The following is an 18,044-nucleotide window of genomic DNA, read 5'->3' as shown; positions in this document are numbered from 1 at the left end:
GAAAGTTTGTGTACTTCCATTAATGCTTGCTCAGGGATGGGCTGACGAAATCCACTGTCAGCTTGACCCTTAGGTACTGCAACAGTTTACTGTCCAGGTAAAGTTCATCCTTCAAAGTTGTACGTAGAGTCACATGAGCAGGTCACAGTGGCGGCGGGGGGTGGGCTAAGCACTAAGGGGAGGGTGGCTCTTACCAGGCCTCAGGCAGAAGTATTGTGTACTCGTGGGGAGAGGTGGTTTCTGGGAAATTGCATAGGATAGTGAGCCGATGCTGGAGCAACTCAGCACCATGGTAGGTGAAGAGGATGTCTAGAGCCTGCACGTTACTCTCCTGAGAGACAGAGAGAGGGAGAAATATCAATGACGACTACAGGTCCACTTATGGCACAGAGGTATGGCTCATTATTCACCATAGCAACTGTTGCCATTGCTAATAGGCTTTTTTAGGCAGTGAAATAACCAGATTTCAAACATCCAGTCTCAAATTCTAAAATAATTTACCCTCATATTATGAAACAGCACATAGCAAGCGTTCCCTCTCCCACACACACACACACACACACACACACACAAACACATGAGTATAAAATGGTGAATTCATTCCACACTCCAGGAGTCACACGCACACTAGTTAGACGTGGAGAACAAAGGAACAAGGGATTACCCTGGCGTAGGTTCTCGCTGACAGAATAATATTTTGATTGCGGAACTTTTTGAAAAACTCAGAGTCGTATCTCTCCTCTGCAGCGCTGGGTCCACCCAGAATCTCCTACAGAGGGAGAGAGAGAGAAAAGGTGAGAAAGAGAGAGAGACACAGAGCCCCGTTTCTCCTACAGCTATCACCATGGAAGCCCATTCCACTTGAGTATTTTGACAAATCCTATCCATCACCGGACAGAACAGTAAATGTGGCATAGGGTCAAACACGGCTCGGTCTTCCCGTGACATCCATTTGAGGCCAGACTGATTTGCTGGATTACTGTTATATGTCAGCAATATCAGCTCTCAACCAATACACTGCAGTGGTACTGATATTTAAGCCCAATCATGCCTTGTGCGCTATATCCTAGAAACTACTTGAGACCCCCATGGTTCTGAAGAAGTGATACTGAGCAAAAAAAAGAAAAGAAAAGTTCAGTATAAAAGAAGCACGTTCATACTGCTCCCAATAGAGGCCTTAAGTATATAGAAACAGCGCCGCGTTGCCCATCATTCTCCACGGCCTTAAACACACGCCCCGGGGCTACCCCGAAGCCACCTTGGCTCATTTTTTATTCCGCAGTCTCGACCCTAATCATGAAGTGCAATTCAGCTTCCAGTTTGGGCTTCGCCGCATCGGGTGGCACCAGCTCTTTTAGAGGCTTCTTTAGTGACAGAGGTGAAGTTTAGGTGGGCGGAGAATTTAGCAGAGGTGGAACCAAAGATATGGGGCTGGGTGTAAAGACTGGCGGCCAACTCCAGTGCTTGAGGCTGGTACAGTGGAAGGGCCTTACCTCGTACGTGGCCAGGCGGTCCAGGTAGCAGAGCAGCTTAAGCCGGCTTCGACACAGCTCCTTCTGCTCCAGGGTCAGCCTGCGCAGATAACAGTGGAGAACGCGGTGAACCCACAAAGCCTGCACCCAGTGTGCCCAGTTGCCCCAAGTCTTCTAGCAGACTCAATTAACCTCCTAGTATCCCTTCATCTCTGTCGTTTTCCTACGCTTATCGCCTATCTATCAGTGAAACTCCACTTCAAAAGGGCCACATGCCAATAGCTGTGAATGGTGGATTGAAGAAAAGAACACAGGCACATGCGCACACACAAGAAAGTAAGAGAGCGAAGAACAAGTGAGGAACGGAGAAAGAAAGAAGGTCGCCAAAGGCAGCCTAACGCGAGCTGACCACAATAAGATTTTGTCTGAGCACCTGAGAGAGAGAAAGAGAATCCTGCAAGCCATAATCTTCTCCTTTCATCACTGCAGAGAAGTGATCATACGCGCATGAAACGGAGTCCATGAAAGCTGCCCATCCTGGCCACACCACCCCCATTCTTGCATCCACGCACATGTGCACACAGCGCTGCGCCATTTCATCATACAATATTATTGTATTACACTTCATTAGACGTGAACGTTTAGGACCTCACGACATGAAAGACTTTTTCACCATGCACCCTGCACATTCCACTGCAGAGTACGGAAATGAGGCTCATATTAACGATGGACGCAGTCTTTGTGTCCAGTCCTAGCTGAATGAAGCGGCCAACTGCCATTCCACTAATGTGCATCGTGGTTGAGCCCACGTGGTTGTTTTGATGAAGTTTTCCAGGGCTAGAATGGTTATGCTCCTGGGTTTTATAGCCAGCTGGTAAACAAGCAGAGAGAGAGAGAGAGAGAGAGAGAGAGAGAGAGAGAGAGAGAGAGAGAGAGAGAGAGAGAGAGAGAGAGAGAGAGAGAGAGAGAGAGAGAGAGAGAGAGAGAGAGAGAGAGAGAGAGAACGCTCGTGTATGTTTATTTGTAAAGGAGGGCACTAGCTGTAGTTTCATGTTTTGAACAGTGAGTTTGATGGTAATTGCACCATGCTGAGCATTATTTGAGTGAGAGAACAAAGACTGGCCGCAGGCACGCAGACTTTCAGAAAGGACATCATTCAGATCGATATTGCCCCACGACTAATGGCTGTGCAGTTAAAAAGGAATTAACAAAGTGACAGCTCTTTGGTTTTTCCCACTACGTAATCGCTCCAGCACCTCTGGAAAAGAGGAGCGTGCATCAAAGCCCAGGCCCCAAGCCTTCAGTCTCTCTCCCAATCAACATAATACAGGCTACTGCAAGTTCAATACACACACATACACATACACACACACACACACACACACACACACACACACACACACACACACACACACACACACACACACACACACACACACACACACACACACACACACACACACACACACGATCTGTACTCACCTGAGCCTCGTTTAATAACGAGCCAACATGAAGAGCACGAATGACCACACCCTCTCCCTCACTCCTATACTCCGTCTCTCCCGCTTCATTCCTCTCCATCTTGTTCTTAAGACAAACTCTTGTTCCATCCCTCTCTCTCTCCTTCCATTCCTCACTCTTTACTTCCCTCTCCCTGTCTCCCTCATCCTTCTCTCTCTCTCTCTCTCCACCAATCCACGCAGAGCGAGCAACATCACTCCACTTAACCTGCTTCACGTGAAACTGCATTCCCCAGTCTGTGGGGGGGGGGGGGGGGTTGTATCAGTGAGAAAACGTACTTGCTGAAGTCCACTTTCTTCAGGAGGTCATCCCTTTTCTTCTCCTCCCTCTCTCTCTTCCGCTCCATCTCCTCCTCCTCTGCTAACTGGAAATCCTCGTACGCAGAGTCATCCATGTCTGTGTCGTCTGGCAAGATGAACCTGAGTGAACGCAGAGAGGTGGACAAAACTGAGCACCCAACCAGGACAGGAACGTCGACGTACCATCAGGTCACAGCAGCATTTTATTACAGCAGACTTTGCGATTTAGATTTGAGCGTGCATCAACCAAGAGTCGACACCAACAGCTCTGCTGTGTGGAGAAGAATATTAGGAGTTAGCTGATAAAAGAAATGCTTGTATCACTCAAAATCAGTTAGAAAAGAAGGTTGCACATGAGGAGCATACAGCAAAGATCTCACCAAAACTGATATGACGCTAAGTGTTCTACAATACTGCTACACAGTACTGGAATACTGGAAACTACAGTATCAGTTTAAATGAATTTTACACCCATTTTTATCTCATTTAATTGGGAGATATAAAAAAGTACTTCAGTTTCTGCTTTTCAGAAACACTGCCATTACACGCTTAAGTAAATTTAGTTGAAAACTGAAATTATACCTCCAATTTATATACCAGGAGGACACCAACAAGCAGAGGTGGGTAGTAATGTGTTATATTCACTCCATTACATTTACCTTTTGGACAAAGTGTACTTTAAAGAGTTGTTTTTAAAAAGGGTACTTTACATTTTTGACTTTGCATATATACTTGACTATACTATTCGTCAACGTTCCTTCCATTACATTTTAAAATAATTTTAAATGTTTCGCCACATCCCGTCAAGCGTGGGAGGCTTGAAAAAAAATCCCTAAATATGATCAAGTGAAATCCCTAAAGACCATAGACAAACTCATTGAACAACGAACAGACATTTTCTGGTGTGATAACATTTATGAAAAGTAGTTTGCAATATCCTTTTCTTTAAGGCTCACAAATCTGTGTGTGAGATCGATGCATCATCTCCTAATGTGCATTATTAATGTGAAAGTTAAGAGATCTGATATTATTGATATTCTAAGAAAAAATGGCCAACTAGTAGCATTGCAGAAGAAAAATAAATGCAGCAGCTGAACTGAACTCATGGCGTGCAGGAACGCATGACCCATAGTAAGGCATATTTTCAAGATTATAAAGGTTTCAAGGTTATAAAAATTAAGATTTGCAATTAATTTGATATATTATTTATATTTCTTTTGACCACAGGCGCAGTTATCTAGGCAACGTAGGACATCTATCCCGCAAGCTGGTCTGACCTATCCGTCGCCTAATAGCAATGTAAATATAACGAAAAGTAAAACGTGTAATGTGTTACCTTGGACAAGAGTGCAGAATATTCTCATAAACTGTACTGATCACAAAGTTATCAAATCCAATGTGAGGCTTGTGACTTGTTATATGCAGATATTAAAATCCTCATGTAGCTTTATCACATGCACCAAGTAGTAGCCAGAGCAAAGAAAAACTGCTGTTTATTAAGTTTTTCATCAACCATAAGTTTTTCTAGTTTGGTGGGTTGTTTTATCATATGTACACAGCATTATATTTACATGTACGGCATTTAGCAGACATGATCTACCAAAGTGCTTTACACTGTCTACTTAGATGCACACAAATAGTTTATAATGGATAACACACACAGACACAGACACAGACACAGACACAGACACAGACACAGACACAGACACACACACACACACACACACACACACACACACACACACACACACACACACACACACACACACACACACACACACACGGCCTATGGAAAATTGGTACCAAGGAAAGTGGAGCCCCTCTATGTTGACAGACGATTACTGGACACTGAAGGATGCTCAACAATGTATTTGTAATTACATTTTAAGTGTAATTACAGCCTTATTTATGAATAAGTAATATATACTTATAAAACTTTGAATTGAGCATAGAATTCAGCATTTGTTGCTTGTTGCTCATTAAATGAGTTAAGTAACTCACTACATGAGTAGTCTTTTAAAGAGATACTTTTACTTGTACTTAAGTAATTAAATGACAGCTTTTACTTCTACTTAAGTAATTGTTATTTTAAAGTAACAGTACTTTAAAGGCCAGAGGTGGATAGAGTAGCCAATAACTGCCTCAAGTTAAAGTTTAGTCCTACCCCCATCTGGCCCCACCTATTCCCACTAATCAGTGTATATGTTTCAGAGGACCTGTACCCTAATAATCTGCATGTGCACCACACACACACACACACACACACACACACACACACACCTCGAGGTGATGCTTTCTAGGACTGAGCAAGCAAGGAGCATCTCACGGGAGCTTTTCTGTGTGTTTTGGCTTGAGTGAGAGAGCTATACCTGCCCCCATCCTCGCCGTTGCCGATGGCAACGAGAGCGTCCAGGTCCGTTCCCTTCAGGCCGTACTGAAGGAGCTCCTTGGCGGCGTCCACGTTCTCTGGTACCCGCTCGATACATTCATGCAACACCCAGGAGCGCTTCCTTATCTTACTCTAATGAGAGAGACAGAGAGAAAGATATTGTCCTCCAAGCTGCCATTGGTAGTAGATTCAAGTCAAGCTTATATTGTGTACACAGGAATCAAACACATGCTTTGTGGCCACAGTAAAAGGAACTGAGGTAGATTTACTAGATTTACTATCGTTTAGACACACGTGCACAGACCAGGTAGTCCTGGATAGATGCAATGCTGACTGAACACTTCCTCCACTGCCTCTGGTAGACAAGGTCTGAGTCCAGTCCATAGACATGAGCCAAGGAGAGCGCTTCACCATACTCTTCATTATCAATCTGCACGTGACACACACACACACACACACACACACACACACACACACACACACACACACACACACACACACACACACACACACACACACACACACACACACACACACACACACACACACACACACACACACACACACACAGGTTAATGGCTGTGCTGTCCTCCTAGTGCTCCTCATTAGGCAGCTGTGTCATAATACAAAGGCACATTATCACCACTGCTGGACCTGATCACAACCAACACAGTTCTGCTCGTTAATCTGCCCCCCCCCCCCGGGGGGTAGAGGGGTCTGCTGGGCTTACCATTCTGCAATCCCCCCTACCCCCCGACCCCCCGTTATGGCTGCACTCAGCCCTGACGGGGTCCTGTAGTGCTGCATGACAAGGACAGGTCATCCAGCGACAGCATGTGCTTGCACGGCAGGCAGACCTGCTAACGAGCATCTCCACGGTAACCTCTTTCTCTCCTCCACCCCTCAGTTGCTAAGACTTCCCCACCTTCCTATCTGTCTGTCTCCCTTCCACTCACATTACACTAGAGAATTGAATGCACAATCTATTATTAAGTGCAGTCGCTGGAAAACTTGGATGTAGTTCCTTAAACATATAAAACACACACAGACACACGCTTTCAATTCTGAAGTCAATATTTAAGTCTGTTTTAAGAAATGTACTGATTACATACTATATATACACTGGTTTGGCTCAAAATGTTATTTGAATGCAAAAGATTGGGGGGGGGGGGGGGGGGGTTGCAAACATATAAGAACAGCACCATAGTGCTATAAACCCTGAAGTGCCTCATATAAAAATTTGTGGCATGAGAGACCCTTGGAAGAGACCAAGGAAAGTTCGCCCTGAGAGGAAGTTTACAGTTTTCAATTTTGCTTTCATTTATGTTTCATTACAACCTTTATACCTATACAAGTCACCTGTTTGCTCCACCTATTAATGCGACCAACCACACCCAACTTGCCCAGCTTTCCCTGCCCATCTAGCTGATAACCCCGCCCAACTGGGACCATACCCCACCCACCGGACCATAACCCCGCCCACCTTCCTCTGGTAAAGCTCCTCAGGAGTAGTGGCGCGAAGGCTGACTAGCCGGTAATTCTTCAGAACAGCACGCGGGCGCTTCCTTGGTGGAGCGAAGCGCTCCATCTCGGTGACGTAGTAGAGGCCCCGCTGCACATAGCCAAAGTATCGCGCCTGGGCTGAGCTCTCTTCATCAGAATCAGAGTACTCCTCACCCTCATCCTCCTCGCCAGGTCTGCCACTCTCCAGACGGGTACGCTTCTGTGCCAGCCTGATCTCACACTGAGAGAGAGAGAGAGAGAGAGAGAGAGAGAGAGAGAGAGAGAGAGAGCGAGAGAGAGAGAGAGAGAGAGAGCGTGCAAGTGCTTAGATCCCTTACTAGTCAAGTCATGATGGCTTTATTGGCATGACTGCAAAAAATACAATATTGCCAAAGCATTGAAAATGTTTACATCTTTAATTTCACCAAGTAATAACAATAATAAAAGCCAATTACAACAAAAGCACTACCACCACCACCAGCAGCAATAATATCAATCAATGTCATCTAACATCATTGAAAAATTAAACAAGAAATTATAACTACTCTATGTAAATGTATTTAGCAAAGAGTAGTGCATTGAGTGTGCCCACGCACATGCGCGTCTGTCCCTGCCTCTCACACACTTTCCAGAAAGTTTTCATGCAAATCTCAGCCACTCAGCATTCAGCACAGGTGCTCCTAACATTCCCAATGAGGAGGGAAACCTCCAGCAACACACACACACACACACACACACACACACACACACACACACACACACACCCTCATACTTTGCAGGTTTCACTTTACACACCAACTCCTGCCTCTAAAGCTGCCCATCGACAGCCAATCCTGAAGACAGGTTTGAAATAAGAAGGGGTGTGATAAAAGCTCGACTCTCCTCCGAAAAGGCGCAGATGTCCTTCGAGGAGGTGTGGCACTGAAGCAGCTGCACACCAATGGCCTGCTGATAAGGTGGTTGCAAATCAGAGGCACAGCACTAACTGAGTGTGAAGCAGTGTGCATAGTAACTGTGGAACTGTAAATACTGCTTTCTGTCCTCATTCTCCCTCTCCCTCTGGAGACAGACAAGCACAGCGCTGCAGCTAACTTCATTCAGTCACCTCGAAATTACAGTTTTCAGTACAAATTCAAGCTGTAATGAAAACATGGTTAAATATGGCTCGGATCTGCAGGAAAGGTAGATGAGGTGTTCTCTAAGCCCCGCCCCTCCCACCATATCTGACGGTTCGTCCGAGTCCGCAGATGGGGAATGTGCAAAGGGGCATCTGACCTCTAGGCTAAGGAAGGCGCCATCATGGGCGGAGGTGACGCGGGGCGACGGCTCGAACCACTCGCAGGAGCGGCCCAGCAGGTTGGCCAGCGTGCGTGCCGACGAGACAGTAAGAGCTCCAGAGCAACGGGCAAGGATGAGGGCATGCTCACTCCACCAGCCCACATCCATCAGAGACTGATACTGCTCCTTATCTGGAGTGGGTGGAGAGAGACACACACACACCCACACCCACACACACGAAATACAAAGACAAAAAACAGCAGGTAAAGAAGATTGGACCATTACCTTGTGTGGTAGCGCAGAGATTTTAAGAGCATGAGACACACGCAGCCAGAAAGGCAAATTACAGTCTCACCTTTAATGCGGCTTCACAGTGCACTTAAGGCCAAATCACTCTGAGCTAAACCCGATGCATGGCTGGGACATATTCTCAGGGACAAAGACAGAGAGGGAGGGATAAAAGGGATGTAGATAGCTAAAGACAAGAGCATGCAGAGAGAGAGAGAGAGATTTTATATACATATCTCTCTCTCTGTACACAACTAGTATGTGTGGGGAGATGTAGGCAAATCCAGTGATCCGGTGAAACGCTTACCCGCTTTTTTCCCTATGCATCTATTCTATACACTCAGCCTTGTGGAAAGGTACAGGAAAACCTGACACAGCAATGATAATCCACTCCTCCATCTTGTTACAATACTGATTTCAGCTTGCGGTTTGACGTGACATCACAGAGTGCACCACGCGGTGCTGGTTGGCTGCCGTCCAGCGAAATTCGCTTCTCATTTGCAAGGAGTTGACACAAGCGCAACACTCACTGGCTGGTTCACAACGTGCTCGCTTCCATAATCCTCTGTGCACAACCACCACCTGACTCCATAGAAATTAACGAGAGGCAGAGAGAGAACTCACCCCGGCTTCACTGCGATGGAAATGTATGGATCTGAGCGACCAAGACAAGGACCAAATTGATTGTGATGGATGGATGACTGGCTGCGAACATCTCCAGAATGGCAGGAAAGTTTAAAAAAACAGTGCATCCCAGCCTGGAGTGTATGGGGCTGTGTAGCTGCAGACTGGTCAGAGCACCCATGCTGACCCCTGTACACCACTGAAAGTACATCAGAACCAGACCATGAAGAAACAGAAGTGGCCCTGCTCTAACGAATCACATCTTTGACATCACGTGGACGGCTGGGTACATGTGCGTCGCCTATCTGAGGACGAGATGGCACCAGGATGCATTGTGGGTAGGTGAGACAGCAGAGGGAGTGTGATGCTCTGGGTAAAAGTTCTACTGAGAATCCTTTGGTCCTGGCTTTCATATGGGTGTTAGTTTAAGTCGTAGCACCTACCAAATCATTGTTGCAGAGCAAGTTCACCACTTCATGGCAACAGTATTCTTTAAGGGCAAGTTACCCTGCTGAAACACCCAGTAACATACCACCCCACAAAAACTGTTCAGGAATAGTTTGAAGAACATGGAGTTCTCGGTCTCAATCAGACTGAGCATCTGTGGTTACACGTTATGGATGAGTGAAAGAGACAGAACGAGAAACAGCCAGAAGCAGAGAAAGCGACAGAATGATGGGTAGAGGTGGGGGGGGGGGGGGGGCGTACCCTTTCAGGACGCTGAGGTGTGTATGCAGCTAGGTTATGAAAACATGTGATGGAAGGTCCCTGATTAAAATGTCAGCATGCAAATTTAGCACCCCTGTTATCAGAGATCACATGGCCTTGCACTTTTAAAAATGCCCTTTACTGTATAGATAAACAAGACTGCTGTCGTTTTAGAGTTTTCATTCCAGCCATTACAGCTAAGAGGACAAGTTATGATGTGTGTGTGTTCTGTCTGCTATAAAAGGCATAAGAATTCATTGAGGACGGTTGAAGAATCATCTTCTCTGAAGGATGTATGAATGTTCTATGACGGGCGTTTGCAAGTTCACTGCCCACTCAGGCTGTGTACAGGGAGTATGGATCGATGTGTGGGCTATGGCTTGCAGACCAGAGTCACAAATCCTTTGAAGCTTTGTAAACAAAGAATAACGTGGACGTCTGCTGCCGGAAGCATGTGCCGCGTTAGCAGCATGCTGGCATTTGCCGGCGAGGTGGAGCATGCTTTAGGTAAAACCCTGTCAGACAAGTCCTTGAAGAGCAGGTACCCTTTATTTTCTTCCTCCTCTCCAGCGACGTCTTCCACTCTGGGTTGATCTCCTCATAGCCAGGCTGTGGGAGAGACGGGAGGGGGAAAGAAAGAGAAAGAAGACAAAAAGGGGAAAAATAAAAAATAAAAAAATTTAAAAAAAGGTGAGTTTGCGCAGTGTGGCGCCTGGCTCGGCAAAACGCAACAGCACACGAGCTGAGCACACACACACACACACACACACACACACACACACACACACACACACACACACACACACACACACACACACACACACACACACACACACACACACACACACACACACACACACACACACACTACCTGCTCCTCCTGCTTCCAGGTGCTCCTCTGATGGAGCGACGGCACGTCCCACAGACTCAGAGCCCCTGAGAAGTGGATTACGGCTAGCATTGCACCGTCTGGAGACAGGCTCATTCTGAACACGCCGTCCTGCACGCAGGCCCAGACAAACATGCGGCGGAGATGCATATAGATATACACCCACTACATACTGTACACCAAGACACAGTCAATTCAGCCCCAGTCAGCCAAAAAATTACAATGCGAGTAATGAACACCGATGAGTTGATAAGCAGGTCACTATTTCATTAACTAGATGAAAAATACAGTTGCAGTGGGAGACAGCATGGGGGGGAGGGGGTAATTACCTGTTCACTGTTTTGTCGGGAGAAAAGTCTAAAACTGTGCATTCTGAAAAGACTTTTCCTCTGGGACTGAACAGAATTGAGAAAAGATGATTACCATCTCCACTAATTAACAGACAAATTATTATGAATATATATATTTTTTTGTCCGAATCAGTTATTCATCTGCACTGCAACAATCAGTCAGTCAATTGTGATTGAGTGTCAGAACGGAGCGATTGGCACATAAAGAGGCGCTCTGTCTGTCTTACTGCGCTGATGTCGTCTTGGTGACGGGTCATCTGCTTGTAGTGTGGCGAACCCGATAACACCCTCCAGGCCGTGAGGCCTCTCGCGGTTGCCTGGGACACGCCGCGGCGGTCACCCATCTCGCACCCACCCAGCAGGAGCAGCCTGAGTCATGTACAAATGCGTCATCAACACGGGATGAGACACTTCGTTAGCGAGGGATGGAAACAGTGACAAACATGACCAGCTCATAAACCGCTTGTACCAGCCAGAAAGCTCTTAAGATTAGACTGCTGAAAAGCATCAACAATGCATCCAACACACACACCCCTTGTCCTTTATATGCAAGTTTGATTATTTTCTATTTTTGTCTGCCCTCAGCCAATGCTCTAATTCAGTGAAGGAGATATAAAACTGGAGCTGTTAGCAAGGCACACACACACAGAGAGAGAGAGAGAGAGAGAGAGACACACACACATACACACAGGTGGTCTGCCTGCCATGTTCTAAACAACAGAAGCCAAAACCACATGTGGTTCTGAAAGGAGAACTGGAAAAAGACACGGAACAGAAATAAAAAGAGAGCGCCTGTATATCTTAGTGAATGAGTGGGGCAAAAGGAAGACTTCCACAAACTCATCAGTTGAGCCACAGACCAGTGTGAGAGGATAAGGGAAGAAAGCAGGCAACCACACGCACAGGATTAAGAGTGCCCCCTGGTGACAGACTACATACTGAAAAGGTTCTAATACACTACAAAAATCTTTACTCCCCTGCTGAGGCTTTGTGTAAATATCTTCACATGGTAGTGATCTAGGCCTCCGAGTTGTCTTTTCAAGTTACTTTAAGCCAGAATCACACAAGCACACATACAGGAAACAATGGTGTTCTTTTAGGTACCATTAGAGGGGTGTGGGCGCGCATGCGCATCTAAATGCACGGTCATCATTCAGCAAGATCGTTCTCATTGGCAGAACTGCACAGTCACACTTCAGTTCCCATGTGCGACAAAAGCTGCAGGAAGGTCAGCGCAAACTGTGCAGTCTAAAAGGGGAAGGAAGTGGATCGGACGTGTGGACTGGATCCAGACCTGTGGCTTGGATGGTAGATCGCTGCAGTGACGCCGTTACCACAGTGGGCGGAGAAACTGAAGCTGTGGCTCTCCTGGAAGCCTTGATTGGTCCCCACGCTGAGAGTCAAAACAGGAAGAGAATGGTTGGTAAGCAGGACGAGGAGACTGAAACCTGTATGGCTATAGCACGAGCGGGGAGCAAACGGTTAACAGGCAGAGATGAACCCCGCCAACTATCAACACCTGTGGTCAAACTACAACCACATATGGCGCAGGGATCGATTTCCAGAAAAAAAAGAGGCGTGAAGAACATTTGTGAGTTCATCTCTTTTTAATGCATTTCATTTTTTCCTCTTTAGAAGCTCCAAGCTGCAGCCTCACACAATAGCACTGGCGGCTGTTGAAAGAATAGCAACTTTCCTTAAGCCTTTGAGTGTGCAAATTTACGAAAGTGGAAACTAGATAATGAAAAGGAAAATAAAAAAAGTTTCAACTCTTAAGAGCCATCCCTGAGCAGGCTCGGGCTCCAGCCTGAAGCACAGTCTCAGCCTTTCAGTGAAATGTACAGAAAACCAGATCTGGGCTGCTTCACAGCACTTCCCATGGTCTAGAGTCTGGCTCCCTTCCCTCTCCGCTCTATGGAATTACACTGGACAGAACAGGAACACACCAAGAAGGATGGGAACATTGGTGGATGTGGATTGTGTGCTCCTGCCTCATTTTATACATGCTGTGCCTCGAGACCATGAAAACACTCATTATGTAACATGATGCGTAGAGACACTTAAGCATATTCTGCTCAAGGATGCAATCACTTACACACACAAGAACCGGACACCAGCGCAGGCGGTCCTGTCCTTTACTGAAGCCATGTTCGGCATGAGCCCACGTGCTCACCTGGCCGGTGCCCTCAACGCTCTTTCCCCGGCCTAACCTAGCCTCTCCTACCAAGCTTACTTGGCCATGCAAGTGAACAAGACAAACTTTAAATACACAAGCACATTTATCCGACCAGTTACAATCCAGTCTTACCGGACAGTGTAACCCTTTCGTCTACAGAGTAAAATTTACTAGACTGAGTAGCTCTACGATATCTTTGGATCACCGAGGTCAGCAACATCTACCCAAACGGTCGGGCCTGGGCTCACCTCACCAGGTAGCTGCGGAGCTGGCCACCAAAGGTGATGACCAGCAGCTCTGCGGACCACTGGGCACTGGCGGTGTACTCCAGGAAAATCAGGCCAGCAGCGGCATAGCTGAAGTCGCCGGGGAAGCTCGCAGCCTGAGGAGGGAACCAGAGCAGGAGTGGGAGTTACGGGGGGGGGGGGAACAAAAAAAAAAACAAAAAAAAAAAAACAAGAGTTTTCTAACGGGAGTCAGAAACAATAAGGTTCTTAGGAATAAAGAGAAAGTTTGATAGGAGAGAGAAAGGTAGGTGTGTGTGTGTGTGTGTGTGTGTGTGTGTGTGTGTGTGTGTGTTTTAACACTGATGGCTCCTGACAGAAGCAGGAAGACATCAGGATGGCCAACAGAGACAGAGAAATGTTCGAAAGGAGAGGCACAGTGAGAGACTGACGGGCACCTCACTCTGGCAGCCATCAAAAGAGTGACAGAGGCAGAGCTGGGCCCATCTGAAGGAGCCCAGCTGGAATTCACTTCCTTGTGGGAAGTCCTTCAGAGGTACAGGTAAGGCTCTGGGCTGAAAGCAGCCAGAAAATGTGCTCCGTGCTTGGGCAGTGGAGTGAGGAACACCAGCTCCCACCTCTCACCCCCCACCTCAGGCAGGGCAAGGCCTGGGGGTACAAGTTCTGCTCCTCACAGAATAAAAGTGCAGTCCAGAGAGAAAGGGAGAAAGACACAGAAAGACAAAGGACTGCCAGCAGGCAGGACCACTCAGTGGTGAAGTCCACTCATCGAAGCCCTGGCTACACTGCCATTAACCCCCCGCAGACACGCCTGAGCACATGATTCACCCCAGCCCAGTTACACCAGCCTTACCACTGTAAAACACTAAATGTAAAGGGCATAAAGACCTGTAAAGTACACTTCCTTTAAGAACTTCTTAAAACTAAATTAAAAAAAAGAAAAATAAATTCTCTTTAAAAAGATTAATTAATTAATCTAAAAATAAATGCATCAACATCTGGACCAAACACAGAAGAATCTAAGATGCATGCCGTGCTGAGTCTGGTGGCCCATGATTACGTTCACTGCCGCTCAAGTCAAGCCCCTGAAATCAACAGCAGTTTAATGGCTCAATCTTGGACTTCCAAGGATCCCTCTGTTTACACAGTATGAATAGTGTACTGCCATTGATTCCTGCGGATTTCATCTTGTAGAATGTCTGGTGTGTTCCTAATGATTCTTGCAGATCACACCTCGCTGCATTATATTTTCACCTCTTGTACAAAGTTGCTACGATTATTTGTAGATGTGACGGTTGCATTCATTAGTATGACCCAGATACAATTAGAACCTGATGCTAACAAGTTTAATCATCTACCGATTATCAGCATAATTATCACATAAAAGTACAGACTAACCCTGTTCCAACCCACTCCACAACAAACTTATTTCCTATAATTTACATACAAATTGCCTTATCAGAAACAGGAAACTCAGAATACAAATCAAGGGTATATTTAGAGGTCTTACCAAAAAAACAAACAAACAAACAAACAAAGCAACAAAAATCATGCTTTATAAAGTCTTACTGGCATTATTTCTGTGAAAATTACAAGCAGTCAAAAAAAATCTGGTGAAAAGATTTTGCTTGGCTCTCAGGAGCTTAAACGATCACCTCACTGCTGTGAAGTTGTTCAGTGAAAAGCTACAAAAGGATTAGTGCATTTCTCACAGCTAACAGCTGTCAGCAATGTTTATAATTATGCATAGCCCAACAACGAGAAATGGAAACAATTAGAATAAGATGTGGAAAAACAGCAAACCTATTTTAGCTTGTGGATGTCTCAATTTCATGCAACTTAAGAAAAGATAAGACCCAAATTACAATAATTCAAAATGAAGCACAGAGAAAATATTTACCGGGTTATTTATTAACATGTGCCTCAAGTGGTCGAAAGTGTAAACAGGGTCCATTGCACCTCAGAGACACATTCTCTTTTGAGGTGGTCTGGGATGCTTGTGGCCACATGAAATTTGTAGCGTGAACGCCTAGTAAAACCACACTAATTGCAAACATTATTTTGGGCCATGGTTAGAGTGTGTGCCAATTCAAAGATTTGAATGTGTTAACAAGCCATCATGCAAGTGGCTCAAACACTTGAGTGTAGACACTTCATTTCAGTTTGAGCTGAAGACTCTGGGCTATACAAAGAACATTTCAGGCATAATAAATGTGTGGTGCTTTTTAACCCAACAGGGGAAGTGACGTAAGCAGCACGAAATCCCAACTCTTTTAAGATACAGGAAAGGGCAGATGTAAATGAGTACATGTCTTGGATACATCAAGAATATAAGAGCTTGTCAGTAATCTTACTTTCAAGAACATCAGTAACATCAGCAAAATAACATATCACCTCTAATCTCCAAGGTCCCTGAAAGTCTCTCATACATGCTTGTGTGTCAACTTTGATTACTGCAAAGCTCTTTTGTCCTGATCACTTAAAAGCCTCGTTACAAATTTACAGCGAGCTCAGAATGGTGCCGGCAGAATGCTGGCATGAACTATACGGAGGGATTACAGCACATCCTAAAATCCCTTCACTGGACAGCATGATCTTTCAGAAGGGATTTTAAGCCTTTTTATTCATTACTGTGTAATATCATCTCATGGTCTAGCACCTTCCTACTATAATGAAACAAGACACGCTCCACCCAGACCATGGCTCCACCCATTGTTGTTCCTTCTTTTCTTTGCCTTTTGTTTATTAGTCCATCTTAATTCTAATTTCTCTTTTTTGCTGTAAAATCCATCAACCTTTTCGTATTAAGTAATTGGTTCATCCAAATTACAAACCGTAAGCAAATCATTAGCATTAGTAGCCAAGTTCATCCGGTTAGTTACAGTGCTTTTCCCAGTGCCTATATTAAAATACCGCCTCGGCTGGAACCAGTTACCATTACGTGTCAAAGTAACATGTCCTCCTCTTCAGCCTACAGCTTTTCTGTTTATACTCCCCACTCTGTAGGGCATGAAACCTGGGTCTCTTCCAGCAGACATCTAAAACATCTCAAATATCTGAAAGAACACGATGCACCTTCAAATTGAGGCTAACCAATCACAGTGCATCACACTGGTTTACCAACATAACCCATTTGTAAATGTAACCCAAAATGCCTTTTTGTTAAATGTTTAAACTCATGTCTGCAGCTACACAGAAGCCATCCTTGATAACAATAGAAGGGTTGGTCCATTCTCTCAGGTCACGATTGGCGTACGTTTCCCCCTAACTGAGCTCTCACTATGGTCACTCTACACTATATGGCCAAAAGTATGTGGACACCCCACCATATTACTGAGGTGAGGTGTTTGAGCCACACCCAGTGCTAACAGTAATATAAAATCAAGCAAACAAGCCTACAAGCCCCATAAACAACCGCAGGCAGTAGGTCTAGTCATACTGAAGAGCTCAGAGACTTTAAAATGTGGCACTTTCAACGGATGCCACCTTTTCCACCATTCAGTTCATGAAACTTCTGCCCTGTTCAACCAAAAATGCTATTATTGTGAAATGGAAGCATACAACAGTGACAGCAGAAATATCAGCACAAGAACTGTGTGATGGGATCTTTGGGAAAAAGGAATTCACATCTGAGCACCAAGTGTTCCCTGGAGAGATGAAGCCAACCTCAGTATATGCCAGGTGCCAAGTGAAAATTAATTACCTGAACACATGGCACAAATGGTCATGTCTGGTGGAGGAGGGATCATGGATCTGAGGCTCTTTTCCTGGGTTTGGTCTAGGCCCCTTAGTTCTAGTCAAAGGTAACATTAATGCTAGAGCATACAAATACAATCCAGACAATTCTATGCTTCCACCTTACTGGTTATAATTTGATAAAGGCTCTTTACTGTGCCCCAGTACACAAAGTGAAGTCCATAAAGAGATGGTTTGATGAATGCAGTGTGGAGGAACTCCAATGGCCTGCACACAGAAGCCTGACCTCAACCCCACTGAACACATTTTGGATAAGTTGGAACATCAATTGCCAGGCCTGGTCCAACACTAGTGCTCGACCTCACAAATACTCTTTTCTTTGAAAGCAGTGTGTGTGTGTGTGTGTGTGTGTGTGTGTGTGACTTTGTGCCCAAAGTCTATTGCTTTGAACCATTCAGCACCCAAAAAGATTGTGTGATAGACAACATTAATATTTCAGTATCAAGGAATGATGACCAAGGGCACAGTGCATATTCACAACAGCACTGCTGACCTGAAGGCAAATTAACAAACCAAAACATCAAAAAACGGCCCATTTGAAGTATT

General features: G+C 45.4%; 1 protein-coding gene across 3 annotated transcripts in view; it reads right to left on the bottom strand.

The window, feature by feature from the left end:
• nbas (NBAS subunit of NRZ tethering complex) overlaps window positions 1-18,044 on the bottom strand; it is a 119,330-nt gene that overhangs the window by 88,729 nt on the left and 12,557 nt on the right. For all 3 annotated transcript variants that reach the window (XM_035528768.1, XM_035528767.1, XM_035528769.1), the window contains 14 exons: window positions 13,746-13,879; window positions 12,616-12,714; window positions 11,549-11,690; window positions 11,301-11,366; window positions 10,954-11,082; window positions 10,628-10,691; window positions 8,460-8,653; window positions 7,165-7,425; window positions 5,986-6,111; window positions 5,662-5,813; window positions 3,272-3,412; window positions 1,494-1,572; window positions 665-769; window positions 195-331 (listed from right to left, as the gene is read on the bottom strand). In XM_035528768.1, coding sequence (XP_035384661.1) covers window positions 195-331; window positions 665-769; window positions 1,494-1,572; window positions 3,272-3,412; window positions 5,662-5,813; window positions 5,986-6,111; window positions 7,165-7,425; window positions 8,460-8,653; window positions 10,628-10,691; window positions 10,954-11,082; window positions 11,301-11,366; window positions 11,549-11,690; window positions 12,616-12,714; window positions 13,746-13,879 — 1,829 coding nt within the window. The remainder of the gene's footprint in view (window positions 1-194; window positions 332-664; window positions 770-1,493; window positions 1,573-3,271; window positions 3,413-5,661; window positions 5,814-5,985; window positions 6,112-7,164; window positions 7,426-8,459; window positions 8,654-10,627; window positions 10,692-10,953; window positions 11,083-11,300; window positions 11,367-11,548; window positions 11,691-12,615; window positions 12,715-13,745; window positions 13,880-18,044) is intronic.

This window comes from Electrophorus electricus, chromosome 8 (assembly GCF_013358815.1).
Source record: "Electrophorus electricus isolate fEleEle1 chromosome 8, fEleEle1.pri, whole genome shotgun sequence".
Lineage (NCBI taxonomy): Eukaryota > Metazoa > Chordata > Actinopteri > Gymnotiformes > Gymnotidae > Electrophorus > Electrophorus electricus.
The sequence above is the reverse complement of the archived record's forward strand: the minus strand, read 5'-3'. Positions and strand labels throughout refer to the sequence as shown.